This window comes from Ictalurus punctatus, chromosome 5, assembly GCF_001660625.3.
Source record: "Ictalurus punctatus breed USDA103 chromosome 5, Coco_2.0, whole genome shotgun sequence".
Classification (NCBI taxonomy): Eukaryota; Metazoa; Chordata; class Actinopteri; order Siluriformes; family Ictaluridae; genus Ictalurus; species Ictalurus punctatus.
This window is the reverse complement of record NC_030420.2, coordinates 24403920-24420710: the sequence shown is the minus strand read 5'-3', so window position 1 is coordinate 24420710 and position 16791 is coordinate 24403920. Positions and strand designations below refer to the sequence as shown.

The following is a 16791-nucleotide window of genomic DNA, read 5'->3' as shown; positions in this document are numbered from 1 at the left end:
TTATTCCCATTTCCTGGTTTATCGTAATGCAATATTAAGCTTAGGAATGATGCATTTTGGCGGGTGATGCTTTTATTAGACTTATTTAGGCCCTTGACACACCAAGCTGACTGATGACTGTCAGATGATGGTGGATGAGCATTGTCTGTAATAGGGATGGGCGATATCTTATTATTCTCAATATACCGGTAGAAATTCTCCCCACAATAAGAATGAGTCTCCCTGCGATAATAACGATAAAGCCTAGTTGATGACGTATTTGCGTGCGACGGCCTGCGACCCATTCGCAGCTCACGTGCCGAGCGAGAACCAGTACGACGGAAGGCGGAACTGAATCTGAGGAGGAGTTTATCGCTAAACGAGGAGCTACTGTACCTCTACAATCTGGAACTGGGTTTGGTTACAGAAGATCGGTTATACGTTTAGATCCATGTTTGTGTTTCTGAGGCTCTCAAGATCACAGCTATCACTTGTAGCCAAAAACTGTGGTGGATGGAACTATATTTATATCGTCACTGATATCGTTATCACAGTAAAATAACAAAAAAATATCGTGATATAGTTTTAAGTCCATATCGCCCATCCCTTGTCTGTAATGTTTGCAGTCTCTCTCACACTACTGGCACGACTTGTCCCTTGTCAGCGCTGACTAAGAGTCATGTTGACTGTGGAGTGTAGCGATTTAATTCTGGAGAAGATAAACAAAATAGGCTGCGCACACACTGTGCTTCTGCTTGTTTGCTGAAGCTTGTTATTTTTAGCATTAAAATTTCAAATGTGTTAAACACATTAACGGTGGCGTGAGGATAGCAGTCAGGTCAGGATAAAACTGCAATAATAGTGAATTAGTATATTACACCACGAATGATGGAGAGATGGGTAGAGAGACAGACAGACAGACAGATACTGCACCTAGTGTACTAATGCGGTAGTTTTGCTATTTGGGATCTAGGTTTTTTTTATTAATGTACTGAGTCAACTGTTTTTTATTTCTTGAACTAATTTTATATTGTTCCCTCCTGGTATGGTAAAGTAGCTTTACCATGTACAACATTTCACAAAGGACATGAGGCCATGGTGATATGACAGGTAGTGCTCATCAGTTGACCTTCAATATCAGCTTGGTGTGTCTCGGCCCATGTAGAGCACTGATATTAGATCAGAGGAAGTTGATACTAGACTAAGGAGCAGGACAAGGACTGTCTTGTTTATTGGGCTGCAGCTGGTTCACGTGTGCCTGCTTTTCCTAGTAAAGCTGGTGGATGGAGGTTCGCAAGGTGTTTTGCAGTGATATCTAGCTGCAGTTTACATTGTTCTCTGTAAGCAAATGTTATTCTTAATGATCCGTCGACGCTTTATGAGGAAGGTCTTAACGAGACCCTGCTTAGCTTTGTGCTTACATTATTTCCCAAGGATGCCCTGCTGCCCAAAGAAGATTCAGAGGTCAATAAGGGTCTGCAATCTGTGGGAAATATGTTTTGATTACTATTACAGCACTAACGATACTGTTCTGTCCTTGATGTGTTAACTCCATCTCACCCAGGGGGACTCTTAAGGCATGATCTTTGTTCTGGGTTTCAACCCCGGCCTGCTGTATCAGCATGATGCAGTGCTGTTAGTTAATGTCTAAAGCACTCGGTGGAGCCACAATATTGACCAACGCTCATGAGCTACTTGTGTTTTTGTGTATTTGCAACCGGCTTGGTCTAATCACAACTGCCCAGTGGTCGGTGAAGCTGGTGAGTAAGGCAGCACTTTAGTGTGGAGTGCTGTAGAAGTAGCTATGACTTGACCTTCGAGCTCTTCCAGTTTTAGGATCCCTGTTTCTCTTCTATGTCCTTCTTAAAGTTTTTGGGTTAAATAACATTTTGAGCATTTTAAAAATGACAAACTGCTCTTTGAAACAGTAAATGGGCCCATGGAACTCTTAACGAAGGACACCTCCTTTGGGATATGTTTTCGTCGCATACCGTAATGGCCGCTGAGACTGTAGCTGCATGAAGGTGTTTGAGCACGTGTCTAAACATGTCAGCCAGGCTAACCGCAAATTTCTGTCTTCCCAGGCTCCAAACCTCGAGGATCTCAGCCACCTGCCTCCAGAACAGAGACGCAAGAAACTTCAACAGAGGATTGACGAGCTCAGCAGAGAACTGCAGAAAGAAATGGACCAAAGGTTAGAAACGCCAAAATGAGTAAAAGGAAGGGCGTCTGCTTCTATCGAATACGCGTGCTTATTTTTTTTGCTTGTTTAGACTGTCTCTGTTATAGTAGAGATAAAAAGTTAAAAGACGATACTGGCGCGTTAATGAGATAAGACGTAAAGTCTCGTGGACCGCGTCGTGAGTGTTGGTGTTGGCGTGAACATATTCTTTCTGTAAATCCGTCTCAGAGATGCATTAAATAAAATGAAGGACGTCTATGAGAAGAATCCTCAGATGGGTGACCCGGGGAGTCTCCAGCCCAAGATCTCTGAGACCATATGCAACATGGAGAAGCTGCGCTCTGAGATACACAAAAATGAGGTAATCTCCCCAGTGAACTGCATTGTTGCTGTGGTCATATAAGGAAATTCAGCCCACAAAGGCACATCTGGAGAAATGGCACCACGATGGACAGCCCTGTGTGCTAGTGACCCCTGGTGGAGCAATACACACAGTGCATCTCTACATGTAGTTATGTGCCTTGAGTGCCTTGAGGACTCCTGGTTACTCAAAATGTTTGTCTTGCAAATAAAATATAGTGCAATCTGGTCAGCTGGGTTGGCTTCTGTCACATTTGTTGTACCTAGATATTCCCCCCTAACATTACCTACACCTGCATACGGAGTACGTCGAAAGAAATATCACAGTTCTCTAACTGGAGCATATATTTTCAAGTAACACTATTGATAAAAGAAGACACAATTCTTGGTGTAATGAAATTGAAATGTGTAATGAAATTCATTGGAAATGTATTTCCCTTTGAAATTTCCAACGCTTTTGTTTCCCCATGTTGAAATGATTTGCTCTCAGATTCGCTGTGGCTTCTTCTTTAGTTTTTTCGAAACATGAGTGATTATTATATATCTGATTACATTGTTCTGTCTAACCCTAACTCCTAGTGCTAATACTTGACTGTGTCTCTGCTGCAGACATGGCTGGCAGAAGTGGAGGGGAAACAGAGTTCCCGTAGCGAACGGAGGTCCAGTTCAGATGTGAATCATCACGCACCGCATGGCAGAGAGAGGTGCGCGCGCTTACGCTTCAACACGAGCGCATCATTACTACCAAATAAAATGATAAACACAGTGATGGAAGAAACATTGCCTCCTGAGATGTCGACGCAGTCACAACAACAAATGATTGCGATTTAAAATACTTGAAAGGCCACAGAAATAATTTGTGATTTGAGTGAATAGGAAAGCAAGAGAGGATGATGCTATCACACACACACACACACACACACACACACACATATCAGATTAAACAACAAGCTTCTAATTGGTTTGAAAAATGTATTTTCATACTCGATCCAAATATGATCCATTCCTGACCAAAAATTACTTTATATTGGGGTTTCTCCATTTAGTTGAGGGATTGAACTAGAGCCGCTTTTCCACTGCACGGTACGACTCGGCTCGTCTCGTCTTGGCTCGCTTTACTTTTCTGGGCTTGCTTTTCCACGGCGGTTTAGTGCCACCTCAACGTGAGTGGCATCTTCCACTCGCCTTCACGCAGGAATAGAAATAACGTTGTATTATCGAAGCCCCGTACAAATTCACGGTCAGTACGTATTCCGAACGCCTTTCCTGTTCACTGAACACGGACCCTATTAAGGATGTAAAATAACGGCGTTCTAAAACCTACGTAGTGCTCTAATCGTATTCAGCCGTGACTTCGATAAATGCCAGTTTGGAAATCGGTAACAAGCGAGATTGAGAAATCTAAGACCGGAACCTTTGTTGTAATTTTATCTGTAATTAGATCAATGATGCATCATTTTCAATGAAAAGAGGATTACCATACGCAACATATATATTAAATGACACCCAGGCACAATACAGAACCACTCGTTAAGGTAGAATCCTTACGCCCTCAGTGCGTGGCTCACATTTAGCCTGACTGAGGTGGTACTAAAAAGAGGTAGTACCGGGTACCATCCACAGTGGAAAGCCCCCAAAAAGCGCGTCGAGTCATACCGTGCGGTGGAAAAGTGCCGTAGGTGTTGAACCAGTATGATGTAATGAAGCCGTGTACACACTGGTCACTTGACTCGACTCTGTTGAAGCTCTGTTGATTGGAGTGCGATTCGAATGATTCAATACATTTTAAAGTCTAGATCTCTTACATGTGGGGGATATTTAATATATTATATGTCCTATATGGAGGTCAATAGCCAGTTGAATTCATCAGTCTCTATGTTTCTGTTATAGTCCTGAAGGCAGTTACACAGATGATCCCAACCAGGAGCACCGGGCCCCCCGTCAACCCGACCAGCACGAGTTTGACGATGAATTTGAAGATGATGATCCCCTTCCTGCAATCGGCCACTGCAAAGCACTCTACTCTTTTGATGGTACACAACCTAGAAGTCTTCATAGATAAACCCCCGTAGTGTTGGTCTTTCAATAAACTGTACAGTGCGCGTACGTTAAACGTATCACCGTTTCTGTGTTTACGTACTGTGGCTGTGCTCCTTTGTGTGTTCGTGTGTACGCAGGCACTAATGAGGGCACGTTGGTGATGAAGGAGGATGAGGTGCTGTATGTTATCGAGGAGGATAAAGGTGATGGCTGGACGCGAGCTCGTAAGCAGAGTGGCGAGGAGGGCTACGTTCCTACCTCCTACGTGGAGATCACGCTGGAGAAGCACAGCAAAGGTGCGGTCACCTATATTTGAGCTGATGTGAAGCATGGTCGCCCAGCCATGCTTGTCATGTTGACTCTTGGCATCGGCAGCTCCATAGCCTGCATCACACCCTGTTCACTGTGTGAGCCTATGGACAAACACACAAATATACACACACTGGGTAAAGTAACCCTGACGTTGTATACTTCAGTGGCAGGTTACTTTCCTTTTCACATTTCAGATTTTATTCGCCGTTCTCGGTTCTGAATAGAAGTTTTCCACTCGGACTATTATCTTTGTCAGTCCTATAAAGTGACCTTTTGTCTTATGCAATAGGATAAACAGATTGCATCTTAATGAACAATACCTTATTTTCAGTAAGTATTACTGATTAATGTACCTTGAAGTGTTTCAGGTGCCACCTTCCTTGCCATCTATGCGCAAGCTCAGGCCTTTAGAAGTTCAAATCATTGAGCAACGCGGATGTTGAGCGCACAAACTTGGAGCGTTTGTATGGGCTGTATAACGTACACCAGCTTGACGCATGTGACTTCTCAGTCCTATCCTGTGATTCCTGGCCAAATTTGTATAATCCACTTTTATGTGCTGCATCGCTAAACTTCAAATCGTTATCCATCCATCCATCTTCTATACCGCTTAATCCTTTTCAGGGTCACAGGGAAACCTGGAACCTATCCCAGGGAGCATCGGGCACGAGGCGGGGTACACCCTGGACAGGGTGCCAATCCATCGCAGGGCACAATCACATACGCATTCACACACCCATTCATACACTACGGACACACTGGACATGCCAGTCAGCCTATCATGCATGTGTTTGGACTGGGGGAGGAATTCAAATTGTAATATGATAAATAAATTTTTAAAAAAAGCTCAGGATCTGCAGTATATCTGTGTTAGTCTGCACGTAGGCCCTCGGTCCTCTCTGGTCGTGTTTTTTGTGAGTGACGGTGCTTTCTTTCCTCTCTCTGTGGCTACAGGTTCCTGAGTGGATGAGTGGGGGCTCTGTGGTGTTGGTGGAAGGGACACGCTGCTCTGGGTCTATTAGTAGGTAGTGCAGGGGCTTTTAGCTGAAAGAGACAGGAACAGAGAGAAGCAAGCAGATCGCATGTTTGCATGCCGTCTCTCGTTTCCATTAACATCATTTCGATTCAGCAGAAGCTTGTGACATAGATGTGGTAGAAGATTTGGGGGAGAGGGATGGAATAGGGTGGGGGTGTAAAGTGAGGAATCAGCTGCATGGTAGAAAAGAGTAGGAAACCCAAAGAGCTGATCTAATCTGATGCATTTATCCTAGACTGTGCCTGACCCTAACATTTCGCCTTGTTGCACTCCTCCATTCCAGCGCTGTCATAGGGATCTATTTTTTTCCTATGTCATCCCTTTTTGCTTGCCTTAACATGCATGACGTGAACATGTCACTCCCTCTCTCAGGGCTGAGCCGTCAGCTCGTGGTAGGATGTAACCACTTCTAATCCTTCATCACCCCATTTCTGTGATGTCTTTTTATATCATTATTGCATTTTTGAAATTTTTTTTTTTACCCCCCATTTTGACTGTATCCATCAACAATAACACATCCATCATGAATGCTAAGTATAGCACGAATGAACCAGAGTAGACACAGGACAGGACCACAGCAGCCCTATCACCAATCACCAACGTAATTATAACCAACTGGTAGTTCTCACTCAGTGTGTGCTGTGGATCAAAAATACCACCTTGGACCAATAGAGGGTGACTCATCATCATATAAAACGCACCAAAGCCTGGATGTGCGAGAAATGCAGCGGACACTCCAACCTTCCTTCCAGCCAATCCTACACCTTTTATTCTCCCTTCCAGCTCTCAATATCCTGCTTGAGGAACCCGGTTTTTCAAATAAGCCTTCGCATTATCCAAAAGTGTCTGCGTTATTCCTTCCGTGTGTACGTTTGTGAATGTGTCATGCATATCTTAAAACAATGTGTACGCATACGAATATATCTGTGCATACAGTATGTATATACCTAGTTAGGTTTTATTACTGATTTGTAAGTATTAACAACTTTTATTTCATACTGAATGTGTTTTTACCATGTCTTTTTTATAGGGTTTTTTAATCGTGCGAATGATTTTTTCGCTTCTTCGACTCGTGCTGTTTTCTCTTTGTAATCAGTGCTTCTTTTAGAGTCTGAACACTATACTTGCATAGGACCCTGATCTTAACCGATGCACTTTTGACCCTATTTCATTTAAATTCGAATTGAACGGATGAATGATGTTGGCTGTGACTGCTACTTTTTTGTATAAATATATTGTACAGTAAGACAACAGTGACCACTGTCTACTGGGGTGTTTGATCAAGAGTGAGAGCAAAAAGGAAATAAATGCTGAAGTCCCTTTGTCTCATTTTTTTTGTGTACCGTGTGTGTTCATATTATGTGTGTGTGTGTAATAAGAGATATTTTTCCAAATATTCAGCATTAAAGGTGGATCATTTTTGCATCAGTTATGATCAATTAACTACGAATAACTAAATTTGTGCATGTTGACCGGGGCTGGACAATATGATATTAATATTTGAATCATTTATTTACGCTATGGACAACCGTTTTAGAATAATTACATATCTGATTTGTAGCAGCTGATTAGATGATAATATTTTCTACAGAATCTTTCAAATGTTAACGCACAGAATTTTTTTCTCTCCTTTTCAGTGTCATTTTTTCCCCCCTACACAGTAAACAAGTAACTACTTTCAAATAGCAATTAAGGCTGTGATGCAGGATTGTTGTTTTAACACTCGGTAGTAGGTGATGTTCTCGTGACATTCTCTAATAGCTTTAGTCTCTTGTTAATCTTTTTTTTTTTTTTTAAGACAAAAAGATTTGAATGTTTAGTAGGCACCAGCTTAAACAGTTCCTTTATTAAATGAGAAAGGCGTGGGTATGTGGGTGTTCCAATGAAAGTACAATATTACTGAGACACAAACATGCCTTTGTCGAGTTAGACATTTTATTTAGACATGTTTATCCATACGTTTGCGACGGTTCATAGAAAGATATTAAAGTTTGAGTATTTACATGGATGACAATTACGAATAAACTATAATACATAGATTAACATTCACTTAGTAAAAATTATATACACCGTTTTACAGGTATGTTTCTTTCATTTACACACTTAAACACTGAAATAACGTCATACTTTACAATACAGTTCTAGACTAAAACCGTTGACTGGACTGCTTACTGTTAAGGTATAAATACAAAGTATGCTTTTAAAACTTACAGAACTGCCATAGTTCTGCCATCCATCGGTCCTCATCATCATCACACTGGACCTTTTAAATAATGGAATTAAATGTACAGTATAATCACCACTTATGTTAAGTGAACGGTTCCTTTTCCTTCTCTCGCTGTACCTTTGTGTCCTTGGGATAGTGTCCATAGAGCAGAAAAGTACCCACTTGTAGTAGTTGGATTATTCCAAAGTGTGTGTGTGGAAGTCTTTGGGAATACAGTATTGTTTATGGAAGATAGGTTGTACCAAAGCAGTTGTAAAAGCGCTTCCATTCTTCACAGCAGTTTTATTGGGCCATGTGTATTCTACGTTTAGAGTATTTGATTTCCTTCCACCTGGTGCTTTAAACCGATTGGTGTCGTCTTTCCTCAGAGTTCTGTGTGTTTAACAGGAGGCTCTAGTTTTCTGGACAGTGCAGTCAGGATGAGTTTAAACTTGTCGTGCCGTTCTGTTTGGTTTACCCCGGCCCCTCTGCTGCCCCAGAGTAGGCGTAACTGGAAGTCTGTCTTCAGGATCTCCAACATGTCCTCATCAGGACAGAAGTCTAGAGGGGGGGGAAGAAATGAAGATCATGATTGTAATATTAATGTTAATGCTATTTATGTATACTGGTATAAAATTGGGTAGGAAGCAAAATATTTCTGGAGACACCCCTGACCCAACTGGTCTAACCCACAGAATGCGGTCTATCCCAGGCATCATCAACTGGAAAGTTATCAAGCACTTACAAAAATACTGTAGCAGAACCCATTGTAGTTCAGCGACTAGAGTTTTATATACATAAAACAGCTGGGCTTCTGGAGTCATCCAGTCACATTTGTGTGTGCTAGAGAGGTCGAGATTTTGTTTTTAGTTTACAACCCCAATTCCGAAAAAGTCGGGACAGTATGGAAAATGCTAATAAAAATGAAGAGGAGTCATTTGTAAATGTTCTTTGACTTGTATTTAAGCAAAAAAAAAAAAAAAAACATATAAAGACAAGGTATTTGATGTTTTGAAGATAAAAATTTTTTAATTTGATGCATGCAACACGTTCCGAAAAAGTCGGTACAGGGGCAATTTAGGACTAATAGCGATATGACGAGTTGAAATAAGAAGGTGATGTGAAACAGGTGAGGTAATCATCTAATCATAGTATATAAGGATCCTCCGAAAAAGGTCTAGTCCTTCAAGAGCAAGGATAGGTCGAGGCTCGCCAATCAGCCAACAGATGCGTCAGTGATTAAGCCAAACTTTGAGAACAACTTTCCCCAAAGACAAATCAGTAAGATTTTGGGCGTTTCACCTATGGTCAGCTTTGCTGTGTGAAACGTGCTATATAAATAAATTTTACTTACTTACTTATCTACTACAGTGCACAATATAATTAAAAGATTCAAGGAATCCGGTCAAATTTCAGTATGTAAAGGGCAAGGCCGAAAACCACTTCGGAATGCTCATGATCTCTGATCCCTCAGACGTCTCTGTCTTAAAAACCGTCATGAGTCTGTAATGGATATCCTGACATGGGCTCAGGAATACTTTGGTAAACCTTTGTCAGTCGACACCATTCGCCGCTGCATCCGCAGATGCAAGTTAAGGCTTTACTATGCAAAGCAGAAGCCATACATCAACACTGTCCAGAAGCACAGCCGACTTCTCTGGGCTTGGTCTCATCTGAGATAGACAGTAGCACAGTGGAATCATGTTTTGTGGTCCGACAAGTCAACATTTCAAATTGTTTTTGGACAAAACACAGTTATGTTCTCCGGGCCAAAGAAGAAAAGGACAATTTGAGCTGTTATCAGCGTCAGGTCCAAAAGCCAGCGTCTGTCATGGTATGGGGGTGTGTCAGTGCCCATGGCATGGGTAACTTGCACATCTGTGAGGGCGCCATTAATGCAGAAAGACATGTACACATTTTGGAGCAACATATGCTGCCATCCGGAGCAGGACAACGCCAAGTCACGTTCTGCCCAGGTTACACGCGCATGGTTGCATAAGCAGAGAGTGCGGGAGCTAGCATGGCCTGCCTGCAGTCCTGACCTGTCTCCGATTGAAGACAGGTTTTCAATTATTTTATGAAGCACAAAATAAGGAAATGAAGGCCCTGTACATTTGTGCAGCTGAAGAAATGCATAATGGATAAATGGGGGGAAAAGTCCGCTTGCTAAACTTAACTAGCTGGTGTCTTCAGCGCTCAAACGCTTAAGTGTTATTAAAACAAACGGTAATGTTACACAGTGGTAAACAGTCGACTGTCCCAACTTTTTTTGGAGTGTGTTACCGTCATCAGATTTGAAATGAGTGCATATTTTCAAAAATCACATTCAAAAAGTAAAACATCAAATAATGTGTTAATAATGTGTTTTCAATATAGTACCGGAGGAATTGAATTTTCAAATGACTCTTTGTGTTTTTGTTTTTTTGCATTTTTCATACTGTCCTAACTTTTTCAGAATTGGGGTTGTACCATTTCAAAGGCAGGTTCAATCTTAAATAATAACTTGGGGAGTGGGCGGGATTGGTCAAAATGTCTGGGTTTGCGTCTGATTAAAAAAAATAAAATCCATTTTGCTAGTCAAAATTGATAACATTAAGCACCACTGTGGGAGGAAAATACCTCTTAAAATTGTCTCCTTTATAGCCAAAACCTAATCAATAATGCTTAAGAATTAAGACGTAACTGCTGTCGACATTCATTCATGTTAGTTACTTATAAGGACCTTTGTAAGTAAGGAACTGCACCTTTACAAATTATAGTTGAACACCCTTGGTCTGTTGTCTTACCTTGCAGGACCCGCTTGGCATTATAGGAGTAGGTGTCAGCGTTGCGTGCAACAGCACGAGCTTCCTCCAGATGGCGCAACATGATCTCACAACCCTGGTCATTGCTTTCCCAGAGCTCCATGCCCTCAAATGCAACTGTTGGTCTTTCCATCAGGGTGAGGAGAGGCATCAACAGCGGCACAGTGGCACTGCTCAATGGAAGCTCTACTGCAGAGAGCAGAAGGACTTTGTTACTATTAATCTACTTCGATTAACCTCAACAACCAGCATAACGTTAACACAGTATAGATGTCTGAAAGTATTTAAAGCACTTAATCATCTAAACGACAGTATGATCCATTAATGATTCGGTATAATTATGGCAGGAATGATAGGACCAAGATGTTGTCCAAAAAATGACCAAAAACTCACCAATCCCATCATACAGGGCTTTGTAGAACGGTTTGAGAGATTTCTCATAAAGGATGGCAGTTTGCGTGTATTTCCTGCGTAACGTGGTCCACGTGTGATCCAGTCTCGTGATCTGTGAGCAGAAAGAAAATCAGAAAGAGTGTATTTCTTGCAGTTTGACCACAGGCATCTTTCTTATGTCCATGCAGTGCTCAGCTTCTGTGAAGTGCAGAGGCAGTGCTGAGTGGGTGCTACCTGAGGCATGTCCAGTGCTTTCATTATGGATGAGAAGGCATAAAGGTCTCCCATGGAGTCTTTTAGCTCCTGGGCGACCAGAATGATTCGGTTTAGCGTGACCGCTCTCTCCTCAAGACTCCCTGTACAGCCCAGGATGTCCACGGCAACGCCAATCGCCATGGTGTTATGCCTATGTTGAATAAGGAACTTTAACTCAAATGGGATGAGCTGATTAAATTACATTTTTTGTCTCTATGGTGTAGGACATCAGTGTGTAAAATAACAGTGTGTCGTTTACCTTTCCATGAGATCCTGACGGAGTTGCCTCCCGTGTGGTAGGGTTACCAGCTCTAGCCCAGAGGTCACGCCCATCTGACTTTTCATTTCGTCTGAAACATTTAGAATCCGGGCAACCTGGCAAATATACACACAACATTTACATGGTAGGTTCTGTCCTGTTTTCCTATACATAAAATGAATCTAGGCTGAATTCATTTACAAATATCCAAGGAAGGAGTCTTGTCCTTCCTGCTACTTAAAAGACCACAAAAACATCATTTCCTCCACACTGCACCCCTAGTCATGAGTTGAAACTCATGAAAACACTGCATTTAGTGCTACACCGATGATATTTTTGTTCTACATGTGTCCTTGTCTGGCACAGCTAAACACATCACACTCTACCAGGCTGGCAGGAAGAACCGGTCTCTAACTCTAACGTCTGAAGCAGCAAAATGTCACACTAGTTGTGAAGCACTGGAAGTGCTTGTTATGAACCTGTTACTACTGATTGTATTCAGGTTATGGGTGTGGATGGGTGGGTTACCATGAAAAAAAAAATGGTTGGAAGGTTGCCTGAGGCTCTCATTGCAAAAGTGCAGCTATTACATAATACACATTTATGGTATTGGGCAGATGCCCTTATCCAAAGCAGTTGACATTTATATCATTTTCTGAGCATTTATCTGAGCAGTTGAGGGTTAAGGGCCTTGCTCATTGGGATTTGAACGCTTGACCTTCTGATCAGTAGGCCAACATCTTGACCAGAGTACTATCGTTGCCCCATACTGTTCTCAACATCTAAAATGCTGTCACTACACGTGGTTGTAGGAACTGCTGCCTGAAGATGTATGATGCCAAGAAATTTGATCAGAGTATCTTGTAAACTTACCTCGCAGTCGGCTTGTAGGATGTGCTTGGCGATGGTTTTGGGATCCTGACTGACCAGCAGTTCTTTGGCTCTCTTCAGCACAGACATTTCTAGTGGCTTATTCTCTGATGGCAATAACCTGAAGTCTACCTCCCCTGGTCTGAATGCCGATACCATCTCAAACACAGGCTTCTGGAAACCTCTAACCTTCTTTGCACCAGAGTGTCGGACTTGTCTCTGCTCTTCCTCATGCTCTTTGTCGTCCTCCTCACTGCTGTTCTGCAGGGCTTCGATGGCATGATGATAAGAGCTGCGATCCAACTTCCCTCCACTGATTCTTTTCTCCTCCACTTTCAGCCTCTCCACATAACCATTAGAGGGACTATTCTTATCCCACTCAGCAGGACTACATGGGCTCAGCTCATAGTAGTTCACATCTGGGCTAACCGGGCTGACTGATTGCTGTGGGGTAGAAGGCCAGTGTTTCTGTGGCTTCACTGGAGGTACCGGAACTACAAAGTGTGAGTAAGGATGCCTTATAGAGGGCACTTTGCTGGGTTTAGGAGGCGGTTTTGGGAAGAGCTGACTATCAGAACCACGGATGGCTTCTCCTGCTTGTGTCTCAAAGGCCATCTTACGAGGGACCGTAGGGCTGAGGGCTGGCTCACTGCCTGTCCTGAATACAGGAGACTTTGGGCATGACTGGGCCTCCATATGGTGAGTCTGGGCCTGAGGTCTTGATCCTGGAAGCAGGAAAGAAAGCATGAATTATTAACGATATTGCATTATTTACATATTCATTATCCGACAGCTTTAATTACAGATGCTCTGCACCCGATGTGGAAAAGGAAGGTGTTTAATTCATAGCTGTCCTCGATGTGCTGAGAGTAACTTGACTAGAAAAAAACTAAATATTTTCTACTCTCCAACCCTGACAACTGAAATGAAATGGACATGAAATGTCTCTTCTACCTCCTTCCTGCATTTTAATTTACCCCGCATAAGCGTCCTCCACGGAACACTTACTTAGCATTTCAATTCTACGTCTCACTTCACACGTTCGGTTCCCGACAACTGAAAGAGTTTCAAAGGCAGGGTGCTACATTGACTTTGAAAACGTCTTTTGCTGTTGTTCAGAGAGAACCAGCTAGACAGAAAATAACTAGTTTTCAAGGCTGTCAGAGCAGCGGACCATCAGATGTGAATATGTCAGTGCATCAAACAAGGATGAAAGCAGAAGTGATCATGCTCACCGAGTGGAAGGAAACTCTCAGACTGATGGGTCTTCAACAGCTGTCTCCTCTCCTGAACGTGGTTCAGACACGCTGGCTGGCTTCCGCACTTGTCTCTGTTGCTGTGAAGGAGAAAGATGGGTCATTTAGTCTCACAGTGCTCCTCAATAGAAGCATCACCGAGCTTGTCTGCTGTGTACAACATTGGAGAAGAATTTTATATGCTCTCTGTGTGTGTGGATTTGTACATCTTAGAAGCTTGTAATTTTGCTAGGGTATTTTTTGTCATGGTTTGCCTTGGCATTTCACATCAAGCTGGTTTTCTCCATATTCAGCTACAGATATACATGCCTGGGTTATACCCTGCTTAGCCACAGAAAGGGTTTTCTTAGACGTGTACTTATCTTTGCTGGTTTGACATAAACTCAGTGTTTCCGTTCTAGATTTTTAAACAGTCTATTCAGACCATAACCTACAACTATGATCAGTGATAGTTTCTATCTTTAACGCAGAGCTCCTATTTCCGTGAATTCTTCCACATGGCTTGGTAAGATATAAGACCTTTGCTCACCTTAGTAGGTTTCCACGGCCAAGGGTGTGATCTGGGCCGTGTCCGTTCACGATATTTAAGCTCAGTCGTTTGGAGCTCTGGTTCTTCTTCTCTCTGTGGCCAGACTCTGTACGGATAGGTCCGACTGCATACTTCTCCTCCAAGGACCTCAGTGGCAGCGTCCTGTTGATGGGCTGGAAGATGATGGCTGCCATTACCTCAGACACAGGCTCACGGTTACCCACGTAGTATCTCACAAGAGCGGGGATGCTGTCAAAGCCCTCTTTCTCAAACAGGTACTGCACTCGTGAGTAGGCTTCCTTCATCACTACCACCCTCTTGTTTATTTTGAAGTGCTGGGGACTGTTCTTCCACTGGCACGTCAGGACGTAGGTTCCAGGGCTAGACAGCGAGTCACGGATCAGGAAGTCACCATCACGCTGGACCAAGTTCTCAGCCACCTAATGAATGGCAGCACATGGGAGGAGTTATTAAGCATTTTATTTTTTTTCATATTTAGTTTCTGTTTTGCCACCATTTATATATATTTATCTGTAGGTCAGAGAGTAAATATGATTTTCAGTCAGGTGATACACTCCAGAATATGTCTTTTTTTTTTTTGTACTTTTTTCTCATTGTGACGTATTTTTTAAGGAAGCAATTTTACTACTGTACACTCTTAGGGAAAAAAAGCACTCTACAGTTTTTAAATTAAGGATTAATTGACTAGTTGAGTGTTTTTACATTCCAAAAAGGGTTTTTACTTGGAACCCTTTTTAATACACCATTGTACCTTTAAATGTTTCCACAGGAAGACAAAGTATTCTAAATTTTCAGAGTGTATCATGGATCATTATTCTGAACCTTATTTCTCTCTTAATCAGTCATTTTCTTCCTGCAAAAAAGCCCCACCTTTATAAGACAACATAGAAGTGCAAGTGGAAGACTGTCACAGCCTAATAATTATGCATATTAAAATTTCCTTGAAAAAAAAAAAAAAAATTAACAACCCTCTAGATGGTAAAAAGATTACACTACAGTTTCCATAATTTTTTTTCTGGTATGGTTAACTTATTATATTTGCACAAATTGGAAATGTGCTCTCATAAAAACAAATCCAAAATATGACAGTTACTTAATTACTTAAGGTAATAAAAATGTTTTTGGGTTTTTTTTTTACTTTTTTTTTTTAGTAAAGTAAAATAATAATGCTAATTTTTAGTAAAGTAATGCTATCATTCTACACTTTAAAATAACTTTATTTGAAATCCAATGTGACTGCAGATTCAAAACATCAGAATGATCTAACTGTCTAATCATTTACAATATGCACTGGATAATAGATCTGATGGATGTATGGTGTTGGATTCAAAGGAATCAACTTGTTTTGTTGAACTGACTTATTTACACTACACTGCTTTGATAGTTCACGTTTCCAGGTGGACTTGTACTGCAGGTTGATACCTGCCCAGTACCAACATAGACCTTTTTTAATTTCTTAAACCTTCATTACTTCCTCATTAGTAGTCAACTTTAACTTTTCACACTCACAACTCCCGCAGCACTTTCTGGAAGTTCCCGCCAACAAGCAATATCAATCACAAATCATAATCGGCATCATTTCCCATTAGAAATGGTGTCAGAATCAGTGACTCGCTTCCCTTTCTTCTCAAGTGTCATTTGTTTAATCACCTTCAGTTGAGCAGGTCTGACTCGTTTCTGTTTAAAGCTTCTTGGCTGTCATGGTTAAACATGAGTTTTGGTTCAGATTATGGGCAGCCAGATGAATAATGTCTGATCTAGGAGGTTTTATGCTCAGGTCACAGGTCACAGGAGAGTATTACTTGGTTTGATATAATCAAGGCATTCAATGGCCTGCATGACCAGTTGTAAGTTTTTCTGGCTCAATTCTCAAACTTAAATACATGTAACATGTTTAACGTGTAAATAATAGATATGTGGACATTGAAAACCATCATGTGATATGGATGGAATAAAGTGTTTTATTTCTCTTATGCCACATCAATTTTGCCAAGACGAATATATTTTTATTTATTACAGCACGTCATACTGTTAACCATTTATAGTTATACGTAATATTGGGGGGTGTCCACAAAACAAGATTCACCTAGGTTATACCAGCTATAAACAGTCATTCCCTCACAAGCCTCTCTCTTTGCTCTCTCTCTCTCTCTCTCTCTCTCTCTCTCTCTCTCTCTCTTCAATCTAATAAGATAAGACCACAGCTTGTTATGTTAATAATAAACTGCAAAGCGGGTTTGAACTGGGGACTCCTTCCAAAGATATTATTCACCTTAAAAACAATTACAT

The 16791-nt window shown here is 41.6% G+C and overlaps 2 protein-coding genes across 6 annotated transcripts in view; one reads left to right on the top strand and one right to left on the bottom strand.

The window, feature by feature from the left end:
- Nucleotides 1–7238, top strand: part of fnbp1l (formin binding protein 1-like) — a 63279-nt gene extending 56041 nt beyond the window's left edge. Inside the window, exons 10-15 of one of the 2 annotated variants that reach the window (XM_017467903.3) lie at nucleotides 2064–2173; nucleotides 2390–2522; nucleotides 3131–3225; nucleotides 4412–4554; nucleotides 4699–4857; nucleotides 5828–7238. In XM_017467903.3, coding sequence (XP_017323392.1) covers nucleotides 2064–2173; nucleotides 2390–2522; nucleotides 3131–3225; nucleotides 4412–4554; nucleotides 4699–4857; nucleotides 5828–5835 — 648 coding nt within the window. In that variant the 3' untranslated portion in view covers nucleotides 5836–7238. Of the gene's footprint in view, nucleotides 1–2063; nucleotides 2174–2389; nucleotides 2523–3130; nucleotides 3226–4411; nucleotides 4555–4698 lie in introns of both variants that reach the window. The other variant, XM_017467902.3, reaches the window with a different exon arrangement.
- Nucleotides 7239–7826: 588 nt separating this feature from the next.
- bcar3 (BCAR3 adaptor protein, NSP family member) overlaps nucleotides 7827–16791 on the bottom strand; it is a 69596-nt gene continuing 60631 nt past the window's right edge. For all 4 annotated transcript variants that reach the window (XM_017467895.3, XM_017467897.3, XM_017467900.3 and 1 more), the window contains 8 exons: nucleotides 14482–14921; nucleotides 13932–14032; nucleotides 12700–13421; nucleotides 11827–11942; nucleotides 11547–11718; nucleotides 11313–11424; nucleotides 10902–11108; nucleotides 7827–8676 (listed from right to left, as the gene is read on the bottom strand). In XM_017467895.3, the coding sequence (XP_017323384.2) occupies nucleotides 8501–8676; nucleotides 10902–11108; nucleotides 11313–11424; nucleotides 11547–11718; nucleotides 11827–11942; nucleotides 12700–13421; nucleotides 13932–14032; nucleotides 14482–14921 (2046 nt within the window). In that variant the 3' untranslated portion in view covers nucleotides 7827–8500. The remainder of the gene's footprint in view (nucleotides 8677–10901; nucleotides 11109–11312; nucleotides 11425–11546; nucleotides 11719–11826; nucleotides 11943–12699; nucleotides 13422–13931; nucleotides 14033–14481; nucleotides 14922–16791) is intronic.